At 37.4% G+C, this 27,474-nt stretch overlaps 1 protein-coding gene across 8 annotated transcripts in view; it reads left to right on the top strand.

Annotated features, from left to right (window-relative positions):
• The first annotated feature begins 326 nt into the window (after nucleotides 1-326).
• Nucleotides 327-27,474, top strand: part of FXR1 (FMR1 autosomal homolog 1) — a 60,398-nt gene continuing 33,250 nt past the window's right edge. For 2 of the 8 annotated variants that reach the window (XM_044383909.3, XM_026498081.4), the window contains exons 1-3: nucleotides 574-790; nucleotides 19,887-19,939; nucleotides 21,662-21,755. In XM_044383909.3, coding sequence (XP_044239844.1) covers nucleotides 740-790; nucleotides 19,887-19,939; nucleotides 21,662-21,755 — 198 coding nt within the window. In that variant the 5' untranslated portion in view covers nucleotides 574-739. Of the gene's footprint in view, nucleotides 791-19,886; nucleotides 19,940-21,661; nucleotides 21,756-27,474 lie in introns of all 8 variants that reach the window. The other 6 variants (XM_026498090.4, XM_048214943.2, XM_044383900.3 and 3 more) reach the window with 5 other exon arrangements.

Below are 27,474 nucleotides of genomic sequence, written 5' to 3' on the forward strand. Positions count from 1 at the left end.
TAAAGTCTCATGCAGGTTGTAAACACGTCCGACTCAAAATTAACTTCAATACTTAGCCTGACTTTTAACCAGTTGAAATGTTAACAGGTGGGGAGAAGGCTCCAGCGAACTGTGTGAGGAGGCGTGGGACTGTGAATTTGAAGAGAAGGCCACCGATTTAAATAAAAAAGAGCGAGGTAAAAGAATTTGGAGGACATAATATGTACATTTTTAGGCTCCCTCCCCCGCCCAAAGGTTGTGCCAGTGGGAAACTGGAGCCCCCCAAACTTGCTCTTCCCTAGATGAGGAAGCTAGTCCACGGTTACCAGCACTTGCAAGAAGTTTACGGGCTGAATGCCCGAGCCCCGCGGAAAGCAGATCCGTGGGGCAGGCGGCATCCGCGCAGGCAGTTCACGCCGGGGCGGCTGGAGGTACCCACCCGCTGGAGCGGGGAAGCTGTGGGCACTGGAGGGCGGGGACGTAGGGGAGGGTCAGCAAAGGTCTGACAATTGTGTCGGGAGGCGAACGGGGCGTTGGCAGCGGCGGGCGGAGCCCAGGACCAGTGATGTAAGGAGCGGAGGGATCCCGCTGGGAGAGTCAGGGTTGCGCTGTGAGACCCCAGGGGTGTGGGGCGGGGGATCCCAGTCCCCGCCCTGTTTTCCCCGCCCCCTCCCCCCGCCTCCTTTACGCCCCTCCCCCCTCCTCCCCTCTGGTTGGAAAGTTTCTAGAATCTCTTCCCAGCGGCCTTTGCGGTTCCAACATGGCGGAGCTGACGGTGGAGGTTCGCGGCTCCAACGGGGCTTTCTACAAGGTACTGACCCTCTTGCCGCTTTGTCGGGTGTTCTGGGAGCTAAGGCAGGTTTGGGGGAGGGCTGGTGGTCCCGGAGAGTGAGGTTTGGGGTCGAAAAGGGGGGCCAGGCCGAAGCCCGGGGCTGCTGGGTTCATCGCTTTTCCCCCCTCCACCCGCGGTTTAACGGTCTCGGGGGCCAGGGCTCCGTTATGTTTTGAAACAACACGTCGGACACCTCTTGCGTTTTCCTACTTATGAACCTTTTTCTTGGATGCTAGTGCGGCCCTTGGCGGGCCGGTGAGGAGAAGCCGAGTCGCTGCTGGGCGGCGGGGAGCTCCCTGGGAGCAGGCCTGAGCGCCGGGAGGTTGGGGAGTCGTGAAAGGAGGTGGTGGGATTGTGTGGTCACAGCCGCTTCCCCCGCCCCTCGGACTGGGCCGAGCGGGAGCGCATCGGCCCGCTGCTCCGACCCCTCCCCACCCCTTTGGGAGGGGGTTGCGTCGCGGAATCTTAAGAATTCACCTTTGTATTAGGGTCTGGGGCTAATAAACTTTAGTGTCTGACTAGGAAGCGGGTGCCGAATTGAGGGTTAGGATCGAAGAGAAAACTAGGAAACCTTGTAATGTGGCGGGTTGAAATATTTTTGCGGCCTGGGAAATTGGGCGGCGCCTTAGCCCCTTTATTACGGAAGAAAAGGCTAGAGTTACAGGCTTTAAAGTAAGATTCAAAAAATGAAATCGATCAGGGAGACTGGTGGGGAGGTGACTGATTTCTTTATGTTAGTTATCCAGTGTTTTTGGAAAGAACTGTTGATTTTTGTTTCTTCCCCACGAGGTTTTTTGTTTGCACCGGGAGATACATTATTATGAGATGGGGACTGGAAAACAGAAGAGGAATTCGAGAGTAGAGGAATTTAGTGGGGGCTTCCAGTGTAGGGGTCGCATAACTGAAAATGAAATCCTTACAGTTCAGTTTTGCCATTATAACGGTCCCTTGTCCCGATTCTTTCTCCAGAAGTATACCACGATGTTACAAGATCAATACAAAATCTCCCCAGCTGTGTCTGTCAGTCAATCTTACTAAGCCGGGATCTCAAATGTTTGAGAGTCCTGGCTATTTTTATGAAGGGCCTCCTCTTAATACAGGAGTATTGTGTGTACGCAGAATATATTCTCTCTGGGTTTCATTTCAGCGTACCTTTTGTTCCAGGGGATTTTGTTTTATTTGGTGGTCGTAATTTCCTCTGGTTAGCGTTGTTTTCCCTTTTGTAGTTTACTGACAAGCTAGGTGAATTTGGTTTAACTGTCACGTGGTAATAGCATGGTGGGGAATCGCAGTTGGCGTCTAAAGAATCTCCCTAAGCTTTTTACAAGTTTAAGTCGCTTTAGGTGGTCAGCATAAAGTAAAAACTGTGACTGCCCAGTGGAAAGGAGTCTTTTTGCTTGACTGATATATTAGAAGTCTAGATTTAACATTTGGTGTCAAACAAAAGATCTCATTGAAATTTGAGTAGATACTTCATTGACTTCTGTTATTGAAACCTAGTGGTTGCCTTCTCTGACCCCAGATACAGTTGTGGCACAGTGCACAAAGAATGGCCTTGCCATACTTAATCCCGTCAAGAGTAGGTAAGGTTCATCATTTTTGCACACTGCCCCCGTGGAAAAGTTTCACGTTGCCACTGTATGGTGATACAATTGTTGTGTAATGGAGGTATTTTTTTTCCCCCCTGGCAAATTGAAAAATAAAATTTTTTTGCCTTTATTTTGTAGCATGTGGTCGATAGAACATTACTTTTTTAGCTAAGTATTTGTGTTAATTGTTATAGAAAATATTTTTATTTTATAAGATTATGTAAGGTTATCAGTTTGAAAGTTTGAAGATTGTTTACAGTGTTGTTTTTTTTTTTTTAAGATTTTATCTATTTTGAGAGCGAGAGAGCATGGGGGGGGGGCAGAGGGAGAGGGAGAAGCAGAGTCCCTGCTGAGCAAGGAGGCTGGCTTGGGGCTCCATCCCAGGATCCTGGGATCTTGACCTAAGCCGAAGGCAGATGCTTAACGGACTGAGCCACCCAGGCGCCTCTGTAGTGTTCGTTTTTCATAGTTTTTTAAAAATCAAATTCACAGTGAATGTCCCCATTGTGGAACTCTGAAGTATTGTTGATCCTTATCCTTACTTTACAGGTCTGCTTGATTTTGCTTAGATTTTGAGTCCATTACTCATTTTTATTTCACAAAGGAAGGTGGTATTTAGGCAAAAGTTGGGAAATATCCTAGCCACAATGTGTGTACTAAAATAATTGCACTTGAACGTTTGGAATTTTATGCCCTACCATAATCCCCCATTGTGGAAACTGGGGTCTTCAGAACTCTGGAATAGAGAGAATGGTGAGGCGGGAGGAGCCTTGGATTTGAAGTTAGTTAATGGTAAACTGAAGTACAGACCTAGAATTCCCATGTGTTTACCCATCCGTGCACTTCTGAGCGTATCTTTTTTATAAAATGAAGGATTTGAGGTGGTTCATATCCCCAGTTTTTTAATCCCACGGAACTGCTCACTTGGAAAAAAATTGGTTTGCTGCACAGTTTATTATTTTTAACTACACGATTTTTTTAGATTACTTTGCATGTGGTAAAATTCACCTTTTCTGGTACATAATTACATGAGTTTTGGTAAATGTTGTGTAACAACTACCAACACGATGGTCTGAGTTCCACTGTTCCCCAAACTTCTCTTATGTGCCTTTGTAGTCACCTTCTCTTTTCACCCCCAGATCCTAGAGGGTTTTCCTGTCCCCATAGTTTTGCCTTTACCAGAATGTCCTATATGTAGATTCATCAGTATGCTAAGTGTTTTGAGTCCGGCTTCTTTCATTTAGCATAGCAGCAATTTAATTTTAAGTAAAATTTTCTAATTTAAACAATAATAGTGGTCAGTGAGGGCATTTTGGAAATAGAAGTTGTCTTCAGATAACAGCTGTTAACATTTTGGTTCTTTCCCTGGTGTTTTTTTCAGTGTGCAGGTGATTCTGGTTTTCCTTTTTCTTCCCTCCCCCCATATGCACACACAGCTGTAAATGCTCATCGCAGTAAATTTCAAAGTCTTGGGTTTAGTAGCCAGTATCATCATGCCTTGAGGCAGTGCTCTGTAGACATTTATTAAAGATTTTCTGGTGGAACTGAAACTTCATCTTACAAATTAATTGGAACCAGTGAAAAGCTAAAAGAAGATGTGACCTAAAATTAGGATCTTTTTTAAAAAAAAAACCACAAAACTATATTTTGCATCTTGCTTTTTTTTGTTTGTTTTTTTAACAACAGTGGATCTGTGGTTTGTTAAGGAGATAAGAACTTGATATGCTTCTCTGCCGCTCTGTAAATCTTTGGGGATTGGGAAGAGTGGGAGATATGTTAAGTACCTAATAGAGGGTATAATTTTATTTAAAAATTTGTTCATAGCTTTTTCTACCTAGAGTGAGGCATCTTAGGCTTTATACAACTGGCCATTGAAGGTGCTTTTATTTAAGATAGAATTTACATTTTATGGTTGTTAGTGTATTTATAGAGTTGTGTAACCATTATCACAACCTCACTGTAGAACATTTCAGTTACCCCCCCCCCAAAAAAAAACCCCTGTGCCCATTTGGAGTCATTAAAATGCTTAACAACTGATGTATATGATACTGAGCTTTGTAATAGCATTGTACCTTGCATAGCCGTAGGCAAAATATAATTTAAATAGAAGTTGAAAGTAAGTCCCTCAATTTCTGGCTGATGTAAAGGAAAGTTTCCATGGTGTTCCAAGGAAATGTGTAATCTCTAAGATGGCTGAATGAAATTTCAGGCCTTCTGTAGAAGACAGAATTACTTTTAGAGCTCTGCAATTTCTGGTTTGATTACAAACCAGAGTGCTATGATATTTCCGAAATTTGCTGTTACTTTACCTTAATATTAAAATGAAATTTGAGAGTAATTACATTTGCAGTAGGTTTATTAGCATTAATGATGACCTATAGAGTTTCAGTAGAGGAGTTTCTTGAGAGAGTACGGACTTCTCAAAGTTAGTATTGAATATTTCCTTGCAGATTAGTAATTGAGGAAAAGATAGATGGTGGCTGTCTTAATATTAGGGACACTGAAATTAAAAAAAACATTTCCAGATATTTTAAAGATAATTCTCAGTTGTACATTTTCTTATTGAAATTTTTTTAGCGAAAGATTTGACTTAATACTGTACATATGGGGAGTCCACACAGATGGAAATTCCAAAGATCCCCCTAATCATACAGGTTTTAAAATGTGTTTTTATAAAAACATAAAAATTAAGATTTAACATAATTTTTTTTTTAAGATTTTATTTATTTATTCAACAGAGATAGAGACAGCCAGCGAGAGAGGGAACACAAGCAGGGGGAGTGGGAGAGGAAGAAGCAGGCTCATAGCGGAGGAGCCTGATGTGGGGCTTGATCCCAGAACACCGGGATCACGCCCTGAGCCGAAGGCAGACGCTTAACTGCTGTGCCACCCAGATGCCCCAAGATTTAACATTATTTTTAATAATTAAATTTACATTTCTGTAAAGTTTTGTTTTTGTGTTACAAGAGCAATATGTAAGTATGAAAAATCTGAGAACAGAAAAGCAGAAAAAGAAAAATTTTTATCTACTTAGAGATACATTGTCAAGGCCTTAGCTTTAGGTACATACAGAAACATACTTTTCCCCATATTTTCACGAGCCTGTATGTTTCTTGTAACATCAGATATTTGTGTGCATTTTGTAAGGTAATAGTTTACTGTGTCTGCCATTTACTAGATAGTCTTTGAAGCTTATACTAGTGTTTTCTGATTTTGTTCCTTCAAAAACTCCATGAGATTTGTGTTTTTATTCCCATTTTATGCACTAGGAAACTGACAATTACAAGTAACTTGTCCATAAATACACTGTAGCTGAAATGAGATTTAACTCTAGGGCTTCTCACTTCCAATGCCTAATTTAGTATAGGTTCTTCAAAGGAAATATTAGAGTAGTGGGCTTTTACTTAAGTATTTTAGTTAGAAAGACAAGGCAGGCCCCCTGGGTTGCTCAGTCCGATAAGTACCTGCGGCTCAGGTCATGATCTCAGGGTCCTGGGATCCAGCCCCTAGTTGGGCTTCCTTCTCAATGGGGAGCCTGCTTCTGTCTCTCTGTCCCTCCCTGCTGCTTGTGCTCTATCTCAAATAAATTAATAAAATCTTAAAAAAAAAAAAACAAAAAACAACAAAAAACCCAGACAAGGCAAACACTTGATAATTCAAGAAGCAAGTTCTCTACCACAATGGTAAGGATGTAGCAAACTAGTTTTTTTTTTTTTTAAGTTTTATTTATTTTTAGTAATCTCTGCACCCAATATGGGGCTCAAACTCATTACCCTGAGGTCAGGAGTTGCATGTTCTTCTGGGGCGCCTGGGTGGCTCAGTCATTAAACGTTTGCCTTTGGCTCAGGGCGTGATCCCGGCGTTCTGGGATTGAACCCCACATCAGGCTCCTTGCTGGGAGCCTGCTTCTTCCTCTCCCACTACCCCTGCTTGTGTTCCCTCTCTCGCTGGCTGTCTATCTCTGTCAAATAAATAAAGTCTTCAAAAAAAAAAAAAAAAAGAGTTGCATGTTCTTCTGACTGAGCCAGCCAGGTACCCCAAGCTAGCTTGCCTTTTTTTTTTTTTTTTTTTGGAAGATTTTATTTATTTTTTGAGAGAGAGCTTGTGAGAGAGCACGAGCGGGGAGAGGGAGAAGCAGGATCCCCATCCCAGGACCGTGGGATCATGACTTGAACCAAAGGCATACACTTAACTGACTGAGCCACCCAGGTGTCCTGCCTTTTTAAAATTTTTTTTTTAAATAGTGGGAAGATCGATAGGCATTCCATGAGTGATCCTAATTCTTGTACGAGGTGGTCTTAAGACCCCTTTTTCCCCCTTTCATCTGCAGTATAAGGCAGTTGGATTGCTTTTAACAGTTTATCAAGTGGTGGTCTATGCTAGGTTCTGTTCATTAAGGTCCTATCTAGTTCTAAGAAAGCTATTATTTATTGAACACTGAGGCTGTCTATCAGACTGTGCAGGTGCTTTGTATGAATTTATCTCATTTAGTCTTCTGAATCACAGTGAAGGGGAGATAATGTTAACAGCAACTGAGGAAACTGAGGCCAAGTGAATCTAGATTCATAAAATTAATAGGCTGATTCAGGGTTCAGATTGGTTTTTCAGACTTCAGTAAGGTATAAAAATATTTACAAAAATGAAAAAACAAAATGCAATATTCTAAAAAACTGAAAACTTACTACTGAAACTAATTTCTTCAAGTTTGCTGTGCTACATACAGTACACAAGGCAAGAAATTAAGAAAACTTATTTAGAAACATTTAGCATCAGAAGTGTTAAAATCTAACTGTATATAGGAGCCCTTCAAAAAGTTACAACCTGCATTTTTATTTTTGTTTTTTTGAAGATTTACTTATTTTAGAGAGGGCGTGAGCTATGCGGGAGTGGGAAGGGCAGAGGGAGAGAGAATCTCAAGTGGACTCCCTGCTGAGCAGAACTAGGGGCTAGATCCCAGGACCCTGAGAACGGGACCTGAGCTGAAGCCAAGAGTCAGATGCATAATGACTGCACCACCCAGGTGCCCCGACAACCTGGATTTTTAAAGTATTTTCTCTAAAAAGAATCTTATCAGCTATACAAAAATCTGAGCAGTTTTATACTGAAGCTAATACTGAGCTGTACTTGAATTCACCTTCTTAAAACAGTTGTCTAAGTACACATGCACATTCCTCACATTATTACAGAATACCATTCTTCATCTTCCTTATCATCCTTCTCCTCCTCCTCCTTTGAGCCTGTTGGCCTGACAGGGCCCTTTTTTCCTCCTTCAAAGTGATTTTTTTTTTAAAGTTCAAATATATGGCTTATCAAGTTATTAATTACATACTATTACTAACAAGGTGTTAATACAGTGGGAATCAGGAGAACTAATTGGGAAGATTCCTGGAGAAATGATTTGGTATGTGTCTTGATAAAAATCTGTTCTTTCTAATATGGCAGCCACTAGGAATGGGTGAAATGTGCTAGTGTGAATTGAGATGTGCTTTAATTGTAAAATCTATACCGGATTTCAAAGAATTAGTATGAAAAAAAGAATGTAATACATCGTAATTTTAAAATGGGATTACCTGTTAAAATATTTTGGATATGTTGGATTAAATAAAATTATTATTGAAGTTAATTTACCTGTTTGTTTTTTTTAATTTAAATACGGCTGCTAGAAATCTTAAAACTAGGTGTATGCTTCACATTATAATTTATGCTAGACAGTTTTTTAAATATACTATTCTCAGTTGCTAGTTTCATATTGCTCGTTGTATAAAGTATTTTGGGAAATATTTGAAATGCTTTATGCATATGCAGTTGACCCTTTAACATAGGTTTGAACTACATGCATCCACTTAACATGTATAAATGTATTTTTGTCATTTTTTAACATTTTTTCCAGCTGTATATAATATAAAATACGTGTTGGTAGGTTGTTTATGTAATTGGTAATGCTTCCGATCAACAGTAGGCTATTAGTTTTAAGTTTGGGGGAGGTCACATGTTATATGTGGATTTTCAGTTGTGTTGGGGTGAGTACCTCTATCTCCTGTGTTGTTCAAGTGTCAACTGTACATGAAACTTTTTCAGATTTTCTTACCGTGAGGCACCTCTGGGTAATCTTGCCATGTAGTATAGAGTATTAAAGGTTTTGGAATATTATTTGGCAGATATTTATTAATAGTAAGTGACTTTGATCATTCTGTTAAATTTTTTAATATTGAGTCCTCATAAATACCTTGAGCAAAACAAAATGAATACAAAAGATTGCTTTGTTGATTTGAATGTATATATTTATACATACAAAGATGCTGAAAAAAAGTGAAAAAAAAAAATAAAAGATGCTGAAAGCAGTTGCAAAATTGAGCCAGCATTAAATCTCAGTTAAATATCTGTTATTTTAATTTGTTTCCTTCACTTTAGCCTCAGCATTTCTTGCTTAGCTTTTTTGGGAGAATGAGTAGAGGTCTCCTCCAGTAATAACTGATGAAGTTTGTGGTTATTTTTGGGAGATGAACATGGCATGCATTCCCTGTTGATTTCTTCAGGGTCAGGACTCGCAGGCTTTCTGTATCTCTGCATTTCTTTCAGTGGCTAATTAATCATAGTAAAACTTTTCTACTAAAAATTTTCTTTCCATTTTGTAACTTTCTGCTTTTGTAGTTTTTCAGATTGCAGGATATTCTCAAGTCTTAAATTTTCCGGTGGCTTTTTAATGTGTGTTTGGTACATAGTAGGGCTTCTGTACGTGTTTGTTGAAGTGAACAGATGATCTCTTATTCTTGGCTTCAGGACACTCTGATTTGTTTTTAATTTTAAGGTAATATAATGGCATACATGCAAAATTAACTTCATTTCTGATTCTGATTCACTCAGTTGTAAATTTTTTAACTGTTACATGTTGATCCTGGTTCAGTTCTGATGTCACAGAACCTAATGGATACATAGAACTATGGGGAGCTTCAACTCTTTCCAACTGGAAAGTCATAATAGTTTCAGGTGGCTGTGGTAATTACATTTCAAGGAGAACTGTTGGATATGTGAAATTAACAAGCCAAGAACATTGACAGACAAGTGTTAGTAGGTATTTATGCCTTCTAATGAAATCTTTATATCTTCATTGTCATTTTTAAAAACTCAGAATAGTTAAATGTTCAGTACTAATGAATGCTGAAAAGGTTTACTTGGAATAATTTTTTTTCCGTGTTAGAACTTACTTCATAATGCAGTAACTTTTCTAACATAATGTAATCAATGAATTTGTGGACTTTTTTTGTAGAACATGTGTCCATTGATTTGAAATGACTTCCGCTTATAGATTTAGTTATGTAGGTCTTCAAAAAAAGTACTGCTTGAAGTTAAGAAATTTGATTGCAGTGTTAGTCTTAAATACTTGTGCTTGTTACTGGAATCAAATTACAATTCAAATCATTTAGGTGTTGTAGGCATCAAACCAGTTTATTAGGATCTAGCTTTGTGATCCCTAGGGATGGAAAATATATGTGCTGTATGGAAGAAGTGCTGGTTGACAAAGTGCTTTAGAATATATCTCAGTCCTTTAAAGAATATATATGCATACATATGTATAATTTTACATGTAGGCATTAAGTATTCACGAACTTGCTTTGTTGTAAATCCCCCCCCCTTTTTTTCTTGCTCCCCTTTGCCACATAATCTCCTCTCATTCCCGCTCCATTTCAGGTAGTGTTTATACCCAGGTATATTTCATACTAGATTTTTGTCTACACTCAATAGAATGGTACATAGATACATATACATATGCACATGTAGGTTTTTTTCAGTATTGCTCTATAAAAATAGGATCCTCTGTATTTTGGCTGTTTTCCCTTGGAGTGTAATTTATTTTTAAATGGTTACATAATATTTCATGGCAAGAATTATGATATCCAGCCATTCCCCAGTTCATAGACACTCACACTTTGTTTTCAGTTTTTTGCACGCCACATACCTGTTTCCATTGGAGAGGTTTCAAAGAATGGGAAGCTTGGTGGAAGGGAACTTTTCTTTTTTTTAGCTCTAATAAATGTTAACATTACTTTCCAAAAGGCTTAACCCTTCCTATTTTCTCTGTTAGTAAATATAAAAGCTTTTCTGAACATCCTTGCCAGAAAGTGGGTTCTATAATCTTTAATTTTGGCCAGTCGTCTGGGTGTAAATGGTTATCTCAGTGGAACTTCTATTTGCAGATTCCCTCTTGTGAATTTTAATGTTTGTTGGGCATTTGGATTTGCTTTTCCATAAATTGTTGTTTGTCTGTTTTCCTATTGGATGTCTTTTGTCACTTTTTGAAATCTCTTATTGTGAGAGTGCCCCTTTCTCATTTAATACCTGTTGACTTTTTGGTATCTCTGGTTATAGAGAAGTTTTATTTTTTACATACTGAACTAATTTTTCCTTATCAGGGCTCCAGGGTTTCCAGTCCTGGTTAAACACAGCCTGTGTCATTTTATATATAGAACTTCTTAAATTTTCTTGTGTTTTTATTCATTTATTTTATCTTCACTACACCAGGAGTTATTTTTGAGTATTCATAGGCAAATGTGCTAGTGCTGTGTATTTTTAAAAAATCATCTGTTTTGGGGTTTTTTGTTTGTTTTTGCATGTGGGGGAATTAGGAGGAGGATGCCCAGCATCCAGGAGAGCTCAGTCTCATTCAGGGTTGCTAGAACCTCTTGAGAATTGCTCCAGAAAGTCTCTGGAGTGCTCCGGGAAGAATGTAAAGACTCCTTGAAGGAGAACATTGTGACTTGCTTTGTGGCAAAAATACAGTTGGGAGTCTTATTACCCTTATCTTACTGCCCTCAGCCCTCTTGTTTTACCTACTGCGGAGTAAAGTAAGTAGTGGATCTGAGACCCAATCTTAACAGTAAAACCATTGTGCTGTAGTGAGATTTTTTTTTTCCTTCCCTTATGAGTTCTTTTTATATCTGTTACCTGAATACACAGTCCTGAAACAAAATGTTTAATTGTAAATTATTTACATTTCTTGATATAAAAACGCCAGGAGGAAGATTTCTCATCGTATTTTTTTTTTAAAGATTTTATTTATTTGACAGCCAGCGAGAGAGGGAACACAAGCAGAGGGGGAGTGGGAGAGGAAGAAGCAGGCTCCCTGCTGGGATTCCAGGACCCTGGGATCACACCCTGAGCCGAAGACGCTTAACGACTGAGCCACCCAGGCGCCCCTCTCATGGTATTTTTGGGGAGAGGAGTAGCTTTAAGTACTTTGGGCACTTGAGTGCCTGGGAATACCTTAGTTTAAGAAGCTTCGATTCTTTGCAAATTGAGACGTGTAAAATTACTTAGGCAATGATGATCACCTGTGCTAGGAGCCTCTAAGTCAGTTTCTCACATAATAGATTGTCTCATCCAGATTATAATACAGAAGCACTATCTTCTTAGTTCTTGTAAGGGTAGTGTATAGCTAGTACCATTCTAGATGAACGGGAGAGAAGTTCAGTACCCATGGTGAATGCCTTAGTGATTGGGCTGTATTCTCTTAGAACCTTGGTTAAAAAATACTGTGTGCTGTATTCAATTTTATTTTATTTTTACTCTTGTAAAATGGATCATAGCATGTAGAGTGTAAAGCAGCACAAGAGATGATTCTGACTGTTGACATGTTGATTTGAGGTATGAAAGTGAGCCAACAGCGGAGGTGTCTGTACAGTTTAAATTAGGGTTTAGAGTCTAAGGAATAGGTTACTTTTTTTTTTTTTTAAGATTTTATTTATTTATTCGACAGAGATAGAGACAGCCAGCGAGAGAGGGAACACAAGCAGGGGAAGTGGGAGAGGAAGAAGCAGGCTCATAGCGGAAGAGCCTGATGTGGGGCTCGATCCCATAACGCTAGGATCACGCCCTGAGCCGAAGGCAGATGCTTAACCGCTGTGCCACCCAGGCGCCCCAATACGTTACTTTTCTATACACAGATTTGGGAAGTTAGCGGAAGACCCGTATAATTTCATCTAAAATGAGTTGGTTCTGAGAGACACTAAGAAGTGTTGTCAGTTAATCTGTGAGTAGTAGTTCATACTTACTGAAAGATACCCTTATCTTTAAGATCTTTTGAGCGATCTCTACACTCAACGTGGGCTCAAATATACAACCCCGAGATTGAGTCACATGCTCCACCAACTGAGCCAGCCAGGCTCATCTGAAAGATGTCTTTAAATGCTTGCATGCATAAAATGGAAGATAAAAACAAAATAAATTGGTTAAAACATCTTCACAAGCAGGTGATGGTGTTTCTTCTTAAAATATCTTCCTCAGTGTCATGGAGAGCATTGATGTTGCAAGTATACTTTAAAAGAGCTCTCCTCTATTATCTCCAGGGTTTTCTTGAAGGAATTTTCATCCACTCTGCAAGTTTTGGTGCTGTCTTGATTTTATCAGAAGGTGTCAACAGAACAACCTTCTGGTAAGAAATCTTAATCTTTCCTAAAATTGGCCTTCATTGGTTTGCTGAATGAAAAATGTCAAGAGGTTGCAGTCAAGTGCTACAGAAAATTGCAAGCAAACCAGGTTTGAACATGCTCAGACGGTGACATTTATATCCTGATTGCCATGAGGTTATCTGCTAGTCTCTAAGATTTGCCATCAATTGGTAGGATGTATTCTGATTTCAGAGATAATAAATTGTTAGATATAGTATCTAACAAATTGGCCTGGGAAGATAGACTGGGGCCAAACGATGACATCAGTAAATAAACGGATAATTGATCAAAGGATAACAAATGATAATCAAATCTGCAGTGGCAGTTCTTGGGGGGGGGTGCATGGAAGGATCTGAGGTGAATTTTGCACAAACTATGCTATTAACTTTTCCTTTCTCTTGGGTTGTGTTTTCATAATCATCTTTATCCACAGCAGTAACTGATGCAGCTGGGGAAAATGGAGAGTTAGCCCATTAGAGGAAACACAGAATCTAACAAACTGAGCCTGGTGTCTTTAACATATAATTTATTCTAATCGACGTATTTTTAGAAATACAGTATTTTATCACAAGTTTGCTTCAGTAATTAAGTCCTCAACTGTGATGTTTTAACACATTGGAAAAGGCATTAAAAATGTTATTTGACTGTTGTGGCCAAATAGAAAAATAAAATTTTAAAATTTCAGCAAAGTGGTCCTGAGAAAGACTTTAGAAAGAAAAGCTTTGATAGAAGTATTAAAGGTAGAGTGAATCTTGAATTATATAAGAATATTTTGAAGGAGGCAGTGATGTGAGTGTGAGAACTTTTTACCTTATGCTTAGGAGAATAAATGTGAACTAGAGATTTTTGATATTCCTTTGCTTTTTACCACTTGAGACTGGAGTCTCAAAAAACTTACCCTCCATTTAGGAAGATTGTATGGTTTCTTGCTAGCAGTTTTTGGCTCAGTCTGTTGGCAGTCAGTAAAGTCTTCTAACAAGAATTTTGAGGTTTGGGCGCTTGGGTGGCTCAGTCGATTAAGCGTCTGCCTTTGGCTCAGGTCATGATCCCAGGGTCCTGGGATCGAGTGCTGCATAGGGCTCCCTGCTCCACAGGGAATCTGCTTCCCCCCTCCTACTCTTCCCACCTGCTCGTGATCTCCCTCCCTCCCTCTCTCTGTCAAATAAATAAAATCTTAAAAAAAAAAAAAAAAGAATTTTGAGGTTTAAGAGTTACAACTTTAGGTTATAAATCTTAGGTTTTTGGATCTGGGTTTCCACTCTAAAACCTTACTTCAAATTGAGGATTCAAGTTGTCTGGTTTCTGGGTAGTTTGCTGAGTGTTAAGGTTTTTGAGTTTGTTTTCCCTTGGATAAGGAATGTAAATTTTGTGATGTAATGAGTTGCAATTACAGGCGGTTATGAATGGGTTTTTGAGAAATTTAAAAAAATGGCTGAATTTGAAAGGATAGTTACTTTGTAGTCAAAGGAATTTTTCTGAACTAGGATGTGTTCTTAGTGATTTGGTGGGAATGTTCTCTTAAGGGATTTGTGCGTCTTTTTAGATTTGTAAATCACAGTTGAAGCAAGCCTTTTGATAAATTGGTTTTAAACACTAAAATTTTGTTTTATTTCAAGCCTCTTTTGGGCAAGATAGCTTGCCTTTCCAGTTGTGAAGTATATATTGAGTCCCCCCCCCCCCCGGAACTTTGCCTTAAATAGGCTTTTTAGGAAAGGTGTTTTATTTCTTCAAATTAGTATTGCTACTAAACCTTTTGGAATTTAAAAATACAAATCAGGAAAAGCATTTTATCATGTGATTGAAGATGAGTTACTGAAAAGAGCTCCAGAGATGAGTGTTTAAATTTAGCATTTATAGCCTCCTAGGGAGTGAATTTTGGGGCTATGTAGCTATATGTGGTTTTAGCTTCCCTTTCACTAAAATGAGGGATCTGTAAGGTTTATAAATGAATTTTTTTTTTTTTTTTAGGTAAGCTTTAAGCCCAGTGTGGGGCTTGAACTCACAGTTCTGAGGTCTAAGAGTGAGTCCCATGCTCTACTGACTGAACCAACCATGTGCCCCAATAGAAATTTTATCTTCAGAATTAGGTAACTTTCCCACAGACAGAGACCCTGCTTTTTGTATTGATTTTTGACTATATTTATAATGTTGGTCTTCCAATTCCTGAAATAATTCATACCATGTTTCTTTCTGCTTAACCAGTAGGATTCCCCCCCCCCATGACTGCCCTCATCAAGCTGAAAATCTGTTTTTCAGCTGTAGTATTCTCTGTCATCAAAAATTTATCTTTAAGTTAGGTAGGTAATTCTTTGCACTTTGTTCTTTCTGCAAGCAATTTAAGCTCCCACCTCAAAATTGCTAACCTTAAATGTGAATGTTAAAAAAAATGAGGTTGCTTTTTATATTCTGATAATGGAAGGATATGCAAAAAAGTGGGAGGAGAAAAGCAAAGTTCAGAACAAATAGCAGTAAACATAAGACTTTAAAAATGATTTATATAATTGAAACTACAACTTATTTTTTCTGTAACTATGCATTTACATAGTTCATACTCATTGTTACTTTCGCTTATTAGCTTGTTCACCTGTTAGCTCACCTGAGACAATGGGGATTTAACTCTGCTGTTTCATCTCCCTTTCCTTTCTTTATGTTATGATTATTAACTTTTAGCTTTTAAGTAGTATAAACTTGTCAAACATTTTGTGGCTTTTTTTTTTTTTTTAAGATTTATTTATTTTAAAGAGCATGTGTGCACACTCTTGGGGGGGGGCAGAGGGAGAGAGAGATCCTCCAGCAGACTCCCTGCTGAGTGCGTGGAGCCTGATATGGGGCTGGATCTCACAACCCTGAGATCCTGACCTGCGTGGAAATCAAGAGTGAGATGCATAACTGACTGAGCCACCCAGGCGCCCTGTAGCTTTTGTGTTTTGTGTTTTTGGTTAGAAAGGTCTGCTTTAGTCTGAAGTTTTAAGTAACTTACGGTTTCTCTTGGAATCTTTATTGATTTAAAAAACTTTGAATCTTTCATCCATTGATTATATTTTTGGTGAAAATGCCTATTTTCATTTTATTTCAATAATTATTCAGATGTCCCAATACTGTTTAAAAACCATTCTTCCCCCTATTTGTAATTTCCTAAATGACTTAGACCTATTTTTGGAATCTGTTTTGTTCTCTTAAAATGTGTGTGTGTGTCTTGATTGTCGTAGCTTTAAAATAAGCTTTAATATTTGGTAGGGATAGTGTTTTCATTATTCTGTACTCCCACTTAAAGGTTTCGTTTTTGAGTGTTTTAACTTATTTTAAAAATAGACTTTGGTGTAATTTTATTTAAGATGAACCTCTTTTCCCCAAACAGAATCATACACTCCTAGTTATTTTAGTGGAGTCCTATTTAGGGGCATGTTAAATTTTTACAATATCAAGATGATTTAGGGATGTGATATGATTTAATTTTCTTGAATATTCTATATTCATTAGTCCAGTTTCAGATTTCCGCACATAGGTCCTGTACATATTTGTTGTACTTGTTGAGGGCATTCCTAAGATTTTAATTTTTCATTGCTGCTGCCATTAGATTATTTTTTGTCTGTTTTATTTTCAGCTGCTTATTGTTTTATCTAGAGAGCAAGCTGATTATTAATTTGCCACCTTATTCCATTATTGAATTTAAAAAATTTTAGGCTGTATTGCTTTTGAAAATTTCAGTTCTTCAAATAGTACTTCTACAGCTTAGGGATTTTTGCTGTTCTCTTCATCCCCTCCCTTATCTCCATTTTACACATAGTTTGTGGCATTCCTGGGTTTTTACTGTGTAATGTTCTATTTGTTGCTTTCTTGGGGACAACATACTAAAGACATTTTGACCACATTTTTGATGGTTATACTGCCTTGTTGCTTATTGATGATGATACTTTATAGTTAAGAATTTCGCATATAAAGGGACCATTTTATAATGATGTTTTGGAATTTTCATGTTTGAATATATGTGGGAAGAGGAAAAAAATGTAACAGGTTTTGTTCTGAGAAATACAGGTCCTGGGCCAGATGAATGCTGAATAGGAAGAGAGACAAAATCCCCAAAGGTTGGATTAGAACACAAGGAGGTACAGAAGTTGTGGAGACATAAAGTCATAAGGCCCTGCTATTGTCTTGTGCAGACAGACATGACCATTGTTACTTACTCTCCCCTGACTCAGATTTTGGTAATGACCTAACCCTGCCATTTTGGGGCTTGAGTGTATAGGGACCTAGCAGCATCATTGTGGTGGCTTCCAAGCATACAGAAATACCGTGAGAAGTGATGTCTGAGTCTTGCATCCAAAGGACACAATTTCTTAGAGATCTGGCCATTAGAAGCACCTTATTCCTAGAATCTGGGGTTTGGGGATTAGAACGTTTGCTAATTAACAGTTCATCCTTTATTTAACCTATGCTTGAAGGATGTTAGTAATTCAAGTAGGTGTCTGGAGTTGTGTTTTTTCTTAAAGTTTGTAGATGATGTGCTCCCAAACAAAGCTGATGGTGATGGTGGAAGTAGAGTGGGGATGAGTTGGAAAGCATTGAATAAACGTTGATTTTTAGGTAGAAAATAGATTTTTATTATAATGAAGGATAGAATTTCCCAGTAGCTTGCAACTCTGACCTGAAGGAACTCATTTTGTGAAGTATACAGAAATGGCAAAGATTTCTTAGCGAAACATTCTAGATAGACTCTGAAAGTTGTTTGTGAAGGACTAGAAAACTTCAGTGAAAGTCGAAAAGGACTAACCTCTAATGATAAGGTATGTTTTACTTCATATTCATGAACTTGGAAACTCTGTTTCTGAAATATTCCTTATAAATGCTAAGCGTATTAATAGAGATAGATTTGTTGGTAACATAACTCTGAAAGTACTGACCAGAATGCTTGCAGAAAGTGATGTGTGGCTGAACCTACTAGAAATAGAGAAACTGGACAGGTTGTCATTATTATACCATGGTCAGATAATCAGAACTGGAATGACAGCTCTTAATTTTTAGCTTTCGGAAAGAAAGGAATAACTAATGTCTCTGGAATTGCATGGCCGGAGCTGCTATAACACTCGTGAAAGGAATGTATCCTGAGTGTAGCCTCAGATGAGGACGTTTGTATTGAAATGTCCCATAGCACACAAATCAGATAATAGACACTTGAAGCTGATGTGAGATCAGGGCCAAATACAAAGTCATGCAAATGAGTAGCAAATGTGAGAGGAGTGCAGTGACTTTAGAATTATCAGTTAACTACGCTTTGTGATTGGTGAATCTGTATTATTAAGGAAAATGATTTTATATTTAGCCACATCTGTTATCCTCTCCTTTCCAAGAGTTTCTGTCTTCGGATTTTTCTGGGGTGATAGTAGTGATTTGCTTACTTTTCAGTTTTTCCACTGCCAGTTTGTTTCAGTTTTTGGTTTGCTGTTTGCTTAGAATACTATCTGACATATAGTAAGTATTTCAATATTAGTAATTGTTTTTAAAATTACTGATACTTCTGTTTTGTAAATTTCCAAAATTTTGTTGCAAAGTTTTTCTTTTCTCTTTATTGTTTTTATTGTTGATTTATGCCTTAAAGCTCCTTCAGTATTACTAAATGGACTTTTGGGGAGGAAGATGAGGTAAACCGGAAATGTTCATCCCTGCCTTGTTTTAACCAAGTACTGCAAGTGTGTTGTTTATTTAGCTAGTTTTTAAGGGGATATTATGGAGTCTAGTGTGATAAAGATGTTTTGGAAAGTTATTTACTGAGTATGCTCAGAGTGTGTGTAAGCATTTGTTAAGATTGAGAATTTTGCAGTTCTTCCTGACAGTAATATAAAGTGTCACTTAATGTCATTTGTAATCATACAAATGCCAAGTGGACTGCACTCCCAAGTTATGCAGTGGCAGAGCAAGTATTTGAACACCCTACACCCATGTCCTTTGGTCTTTCTTGAATGTCAGCTCCTACCGTTTCAGCTGTATCAGTCAAATGAAGATAGATTAAAAATACTAGTTTCAAAATTAATTTTAAGACAAGAAAATGACCATCGATGTTTATTGTGAATTTTTTTTTAAAGATTATATTTATTTATTTGATAGCGAGAGACAGCCAGTGAGAAAGGGAACACAAGCAGGGGGAGTGGGAAAGGAAGAAGCAGGCTCCCAGAGGAGAAGCCTGATGTGGGGCTCGATCCCAGTCCCAGAATGCTGGGATCGCACCCTGAGCCCAAGGCAGACGCTTAACGACTGCGCCACCCAGGCTCCCCTATTGTGAATCTTTATATTCATTCCAAAATGGTTTTGAGGCAGTGTACTTACTGTAGTTTAATTTTTTTGTTTTTAAGTGAAGGAAGAAGAGAAGTTGGTAGGAAAAATTAAATTAATGGAAGATTAGTATTCAAAATGTAGTTATGCTTTTTACTAATGGTGGAGTATAATATTTATGATATTTGTAGTTTCACCAAGTACTATGATGAACCTTAAATCTCTCAATTTTCATAATTCCATGAGGATGCTGTACTGAACCATTAGGTTAAAATTATGCCCAAGAATGTGTAAATGCTAGAGCTTGGGATATGAACCCTGGCAGCCTGATTCTAAGAGCCTGAATTCCTAGTCATAGTAGTAAAGACGGCCTTGCTCTGTTTGAGTATCGGCTAATACCTCTGATGTTTTAGGGATGTACATTCATTTTTTTCCTAATTCCGGGGTAGATGACACTATGTAGAAAGAGATTCAAAGAGGCTAAGTAACTTCTGAGGTTGTATAGCTCATAAATGGTGGAGATGGAAATCAAACCCACATCTGCCTAATTCCAAGCTTTGTGTTCTTTTAGGTGTTCCATATTTGTATATGTAATACAGGCTTTTGCAGTTAATGTAATTTTTTTTAAGTGTTCTCTCCGCCCAAAGTGGGGCTTGAACTCACAACCCTGGGATCAAAAGTTGCAGGCTCTACTGACCAAGCCAGCGAGGTGCCCCTAATGGAATGTTTAATTGGATATTGACATGGTTTTGATAATATTTTTGTTTTTTGCAGGGATTTATCAAAGATGTTCATGAAGACTCCCTCACAGTTGTTTTTGAGAACAAGTAAGTCATTTTTTATCAATAGATATCGGTTGATATTAAAGATTGGTTGTGCTAAATTCGTGTTTTTTTTCTGGGTGTTCCTATTGCCAGTGGAAAATGATTTTGCTTTTGGGTGGGGGGGGGTCTTTGGTTGTTTGAGCATCTTATGAGTTCAAGTAGTTCTAGTTTTGATAACTTTGTTCACCTCTTTTTCTGCCCACAATATACTTAAGTATATTTTTTCGTGACCTTTTTTTTTTTTTGCCAAAACGTATGTGAACATGAATTAGTTAAGTATTTTTTTTTTTGCAAAAATAGATGGCAAAAATGGGATTATACTATGCCTAATTATTAAAATCCCAGAATCCTGAAACGGTGTTGTAGAAGGCCTTCCAAATGGCTACTGGTGTGTATTGGGCCGCCTTTAATTTAAACTTGATATTAATAAGGAATAATATCAGTTTTATAGTTGTTGTAGGGTGTACATCTTGTTTATAAAATGTGAAAGACAGGTGCACCTGGGTGGCTCATTCCGTTAAATGGCTGCCTTTGGCTGGGGTCATGATCCTGGGGTCCTGGGTTTTAGCCCGAGTTGGGATCCCCACTCAGCAGGGATCCTCCTCCTCCCTCTGCCCCTCCCCCTGCTCTCTCTCTCTCTCTCTCAAATAAAATCTTTAAAAAAAAAACGTGAAAGATAGTATGTTGGGCTTAGTTCGGAAGAGTTATAAAGGAGCACTGTATAATTGAAAGTCGGAAAAGAAGTTTTCAACTTTCACTTTTAAGCTGCTTCTGGAACGGCCTGAAGAGATCTGCCCAGCAGCTGTTTCATGTAGAAGCATGTGTTGGGATGATTCCTGTCTGAGCAGCTGCCATTTAGACAGTAATGGTGAAAAGAAAGCACTCAGAAATCTTACTTGTCTCCTGATGTTTTGCCCAGCATCTGCAGTTAGAAGCTGTAGGAATTTATTTGCTATTTGATTTGTTAGTGTACCTCCCAGGCATATGAATGACCTATTGGAACTTAGAATAGGGAAGAATTCTTAATTTTATCAACCCAGTTTATACAGTATGACACAAAAAATGTTATTTAAGTAAAAGCTAAGTTTGTTTTAATTTGGTCATATTTGCTGTAAAGATAAAAGTCAGCTTTTCCCAAGTTTTAATATTAATGTGTGTTGTATTCATTGCAGAAAATGTAAATCCTGTGTAAGAAAATTAAATCTTATAATCCAGCTATGCAAAATAACTGAGTAATTTTCTGCCTTTCTGTGAGCATGAACACAAAAAATTATGCAGTTAGTTTATAAGCTCTGAGATTATTTCTTTGATAGGTCATATAGTTGTAAAATTGTTTGAAATAAGTTGGTTGCACTACTGTTTATTGACAGTGTGTAAATGGGACATTATTTCAGGTCTAAATTATTACTATGAACTTAGCCTATTTCATTTTTAGAAAAATGTATGTACTGTTCCCTTAGGATGAGTAATTTCGATGGCAATACATACATAATTAGTATTAATTATGCTAATTTATAAACTATTAAGAGTCATGTGAAATCTGTTTTACCTCAACAGACTAATTACTTGAAAAAATATAATATGAATGAAACTTGCTTTTCATTAGGGGAAGCTAAATGATTAACTCAAAGTATACACCACTAAGCATAGACTGTATAGCTTCCATATTAGGGGCTTTTAGAATAATTTATTTCAAAATTGTTAATTTATTTTCTGATCTTTCAGCTGGCAGCCAGAACGCCAGGTTCCATTTAATGAAGTTAGATTACCACCACCACCTGACATAAAAAAAGAAATTAGTGAAGGTGATGAAGTAGAGGTATGTATTTTAAGTTTATTTTTTTGTATGACTTTTTTTGTTTTAAATAAATATTCTTTTAGGAAAATCTGTTTAGCTGATAGAGAATAAATCTAATTCCTTTTCTCTAGTCTTTTTGTTAATTGGTGGTATAATATATATAGCAGGGCTTGAGTTTTGGAATCAGAACTGGGATTCATGTCTTAGCTTCACCATTTTTAGCTTTGTGGCCTTGTGTCAAGTTTCTTTACCATGAAAAGGAAGATAATTTTGAAGTTAAGAATGGTAGTATATTTGAATTGGTTTGTATAGAATCTGGCACAGAGAGTTGTGTGGTGTTGGTTGCTGTTTTCTCTTTTGCCAATTACTTTAAAATTTTTCTTGTATTTTTTTTCTTAGTATTTTTGTAATATATTAATAGTTGTCCTTTATTATGGTGATCATTAATATAGTTGATACGTAAAAATGTGAAATATTGTAATTAGCTTACAGCGTTATTGAATAGTTTAGAAATGTCCAGAAAATTTTAAAAGTACAGGGAAAAAAATGACAAGGAATTACACAAGAGGAAAAAAAAACCACTATTCACCGTTTTTGTCATTTCCAGGCTCTCCCTCCCCTATTTTTAAAAATAAAAGTGGGATCATATGGTGCTTTTTTTCACACTTAGTAGAGTTTGGATGTCTATTTTCAATATGTTAGTGGTGTTAAATATACCTGATGTTATGTGAAATGGAACATGGAAATAATTGTCAAATAGAGGTGTTGTGAGTCTGTTGGAGATAGAAAATTCGATTTGTGATTTTCAAGAAATTGATGTAATTCCATCAAGGTGCTCTAATATGCTAAATATATTTTTCTAGTTTATGTAGGGTGAGGTTGGGGAACTGGAGGTATAGGAGAACCTATACGGATGAAATATCTGTTTAAATGTTTTTATAAGCACTTACCAGTACATACTCTGTGCCAGTTGGTGTTCTGAGTACTTGGCACATGAACTCAGTTATCTGCCTCCTTTATTTTTTTGTAATTTTTAATGATAAATTTTGCGTTCCCATTAATTGTAGATGTTATATGCTAGGAAACCAAAGAATGGTGGCTCTTTTAATTTCTGGCAGCCTAAACTCCTTTCCATTCTGAAATTTGGCCTAGATTTTAATTACTTGCTCTAAGTTCACTGGGCACCCTTTTGGTTTTGCTAAATCAAAGCATGTTATAACTTAATTGTGTCAGAGCACCATGAGACCATTCCCTAATGGTATAGCCTTCACTTTACTCACTTTTTTCTTTTATAGTTCACTTCCACCAAAAGTGGGAACTAAGAACTTTTTTCTAAGGATATCTGTAACTAGTCTAGGTGTGGTGTGTATTTGTGTCCTTCAGGGAAATGTCATAGATGGTATGGGAAGACACAGGGAAACAAAGTGGCAAAGTGTTTGCTGTAAATTAAGGAGTGTGAAATAGAGTACTGGTGGGTACTATGAACTGTACCTGTGATGCCGCTGATTAGTACTGTACTTGTTCACTTGGGACTTTAGACTCCAGTGAAAATGTTTTTCTCAATGTTAAATCCTTTTCTAATCAGCATCTTTTTTGTAGGGATGGGTAAAAGAGCTTGATTTGTTTTCATTTTTCAAAATTTATTTCTGTTTTAGAAGTTTTTTCTTCTGGAATTCTCATGATGGGTCAGGTCAAGCAAAGAATGACTTCGTTTTGGAAATGTAGAATTAGAAATGTGTGGTGGTCAATTTTGAGACTAGTGTTTTTCATACTTTTTAAATTGTCCAGATAATGATAGTGTAAAGTCTCAGATTAAAGGACAAACTTGGTGTGCTCATGGTGTTGTTACATTGTGCTTTCCCCTGTCTCAGACTAAGAAGTTCCTGGACCATCTTTTTGCCCTCTCCCCTAGCTGTGTACAAAATATTTGGTGTAAGAGATGGAATGATTTGAAAATTGATGATTGCAGAGTGTTATCTTTCACATTGTGTTTTATGGTTCAGTCTTGGTGAAATTTACTGCTTAAATTGTGAGAATCATTATCTGATATTAAGGTGTCATTTTTCCCCACTTTTGGAAGATTGGAAATTCACATTTAAGTTTCAAATTGAACTTGCTACCCACGGATTTACTGGCTTTTTTTGGGTCCTTTTTTCTTCTTTTGGCCACCGTTAGGAATCTGTATGACCTGGAATGTTTAGGAATTATGGTTGTTAAATTTTGAACCAAATAAATTTTTGAAAACTCCTTACCGTTTTTTAAAATTTAAAAATTTTTTAAAATGTTAATTCTACTGTAGTTAACACAGTGTTTGATTAGTTTCAAGTATACAATATAGTGATTGAATAGGTTCATACATATTCCTCAGTGCATTATCAAGGTAAGTGTACTCAAAAATCCCCATCACCTATTTTATTTCACCCATTGCCCCCCCCCCCCCCAGTCAACCCCCACTTCCCGTCTGGTAACCATCTGTTCTCTGTAGTTAAGTTTGTACTTTGGTTTGTCTCTCTTTTTTCCCCTTTGTTTTATTTCTTAAATTCCACATGAGTGAAGTCATGGCATTTGCCTTTCTCGGACCAGCTTATTTTGCTTAACATTGTTCTCTCTAGCTCCATCCATGTCATTGCAAATGGCAAGATTTCATTCTTTTTTATGGCTGAATAATAATCCTTTGTGTGTGTGTGTGTGTGTGTGTGTGTGTGTATTCATTTATTAATGCACACTTGGGCTGCTTCCATAGTTTGGCTACTGTAAATAATCCTGCAGTAAACTAGGGGTGCATATATCCCTTCGAATTAGTGTTTTTGTATTCTTTGGGTAAATACCCAGTGGTGTGATTACTGGGTTTTAAGGTAGTTCTCTTTTTAATCTCCTCCCCCTTTAAATTCAAATAAAGTTCATTGTAAAAGATGAAATGATACAGAATTATATAAAATAAAAAGTGAACTTTCCCTCTTAGTGTAGGTATGCTTGTCTGTACACTCTAGCTTAAATCTCATTTCACCAGAGTTGTGGGGTTTTTTTGGATCTTTAAAGAATATTTTTTTTAAGTTACATAAATTGGGAATAGGTTACATATTTGTGATTTCTGTATTCAGTCTGTTGGGATATAATAGACATTTTCATGCTGCACATACAGATTTACCTGATTCTTTCTAACTACCCCATAATATTTTTTAGTACAGATGTATCATAATTAGAAATTAAAATTATTGGCAGATATTTTTTGCTATTGCCAAAAAATAAAACCCAGAGTTAATGTTCTTATGTAAACCATATTCTGGTAGTATGGAATCTAAGTGTTTCACTTGCTTAAATTGGAGGCATGTATATTTAAAATTTTGATGGTACCTAAATGTACCAATTTTGTCCTCCAAAAATGCATTTTGATTTACTACTTCATACTTCTAACACATGAAGGCGTTTGTTTTCTCATAGATTGGCTGGGTTATTAAGCTGTAAAGTTTTATAAACCTGACAAAAGGAAGCTGATGTCTTCGGAGTGTTTATTTCCTTGATCACTAGTGATATGGAGTATCTTTTAAATTAGTTTATTGGCTGTTAGCCCTTTGTTCTGTGAATTTTCTGAGTTTTTTTGGTCTATGTAGATTTTGATGGAGGAAATCTTTGTATTTTATGGATAATTTTTTATCTGTTGTGCTTTCTCCTAGGCAATTAAAAAGTGTATTTAATGGCTTTTCCCATGAAGTTTAATTTATTCCAATCTGTTAGTTTTTTTTGGTGTGCTCTTCAAGATACTTTTTTCAGTATTTCTACAGGTGTGATCTTTTTTGTTTTAAGGAGTGTAGTTTTTTTTGTTGCTTTTTAAATTTTTTTAATTTAAATTTTTTTTAAAAAAGATTTTATTTATTTATTCGACAGATAGAGACAGTCAGCGAGAGAGGGAACACAAGCATGGGGAGCGGGAGAGGAAGAAGCAGGCTCATAGCAGAGGAGCCCGATGTGGGACTCAATCCCATAACGCCGGGATCACGCCCTGAGCCGAAGGCAGATGCCTAACCGCTGTGCCACCCAGGCGCCCCTGTTGTTGCTTTTTTTTAAAGATTTATTTTTGAGAGAGAGAGTGGTGTGCATGTTGGTGAGGGGCAGAGGGAGAGTGGGACAGAGAGAATCCCAAACCGGCTCCCTGCTGAGCGTGGAGCCCGTTGTGGGGTTTCATTCCATGACAATGAGATGAGGACCTGAGTTGAAATCAAGAGCCAGACACTCAGCCACCTGAGTCGCCCAGGCACCCCTGAGTATTATGACTTGATACTTTAATGTAGAGTAATTCATTGCACAGTATGTTTTAGTATATTAATTAAGTCATCAGCCGCTGTTTCTGCCAGTCACATGCTATATAGCAGTAATAACAGCTGATGCTTGTATGGTACTAACATATATAATCTATAACTGGCTTTTTTAAAGATTTTATTTATTTGAGAGAGTATATGTGTGCAGGAGCCAGGAGGTGGTGTGGGTTGGGCGGGTAGGATCAGAGGAAAAGGGGCAAACAGACTTTCTACTTAGCAGAGAGCCAGACCCAAGGCTCGATCATAGGACCCATGGAACATGACCTGAGCCAAAGGCTCAATCATAGGACCCATGGAACATGCATGACCTGAGCCAAAGCCAACATGCTTAACCGACTGAGCCACCCAGGCATCCCCTAACTGGCTTTTTAAGCGGATTATCTCAGTTTGACCTAACAGTCTCTTCAGGGCCTCTTCTACAACTCTGTGACTTTATTAAGCTTTTCAAGGTCGTGTAGCCTGAAGGTTGGGAAGCTGAGAACCAGTTCTAGTTTTTGTCTTGAATGTGACTCTCTAATATATTATGCTGTATTCATAGGGTGTTGTCAGTTTTGTGCCAGACTGACAACTCTTGTTCTTTTGCACCTCTAGGAACTCTGCCTCTTTTAAGAAGGGAAAGGTGACTTTGATTTGGGCATCAGTAATGGATATAGAACAAAAAAGATACAGGAGAGAGCTTTTTATTGAGCTCTTCAGTCATTTATTTAAAGATCAGTCATGACAGTTTCATTCTTGTAGGTCAGGAATGGTTGAATATTGACAATTTCATATGGTTTATCCTAAAATTTTACTACTATAAAAATGTTTGGCTTCTTGAGGTTCATCTTCCCAGTTTACGAGGCTTACATGGAATTAAGAACATGAATTAATGTCGTGGTCTAATGTCCTCAAGAAAATAATACATGACTTATCAGAGAAAGATGGGTTTTGAAAGGTTTAAAATTCAAAGCCTTATTTTTAAACCCTCTTAGTGGCTTTTTTTTTTCCTTAGTGGCTTTTTTGACTTTTTAAAAAAGTGGTATATGTTTTAAAATCTTTAACATTTAATGGAATTAAATTTTTTCAGTAAGTATTTGCTTGCTTGGTTGATTTTGCTAACTTTAGATTGCTAAGAAAATGCTTACCTTCTGAAATTGGAAGTAATGGGAAAATGATTTCTTTAGATTTTCTTAAGCCGGATATATAATATAGTATTCTGGGATATTGGAAGTTCAATAGAAAATATTTTTTCCCCCAGTGATTTCACATGTGAAGTGTTTTGTCTTTTATTATAGATAACTGCTTTGTTCAGCAAGTTAGTACATGGGGTCACACACAAACGTTCCATAGAAAGCCTGACATAGTAGCCAGTATATAATTTTAAAAGGTTTTCTAGGTTTTCCTCTTGGGTTTAATATATTAAAAAACTTTTTTTTTTTTTTTAA

The sequence above is a fragment of the Ursus arctos genome, unplaced genomic scaffold (genome assembly GCF_023065955.2).
Source record: "Ursus arctos isolate Adak ecotype North America unplaced genomic scaffold, UrsArc2.0 scaffold_4, whole genome shotgun sequence".
NCBI classification, from domain to species: Eukaryota; Metazoa; Chordata; class Mammalia; order Carnivora; family Ursidae; genus Ursus; species Ursus arctos.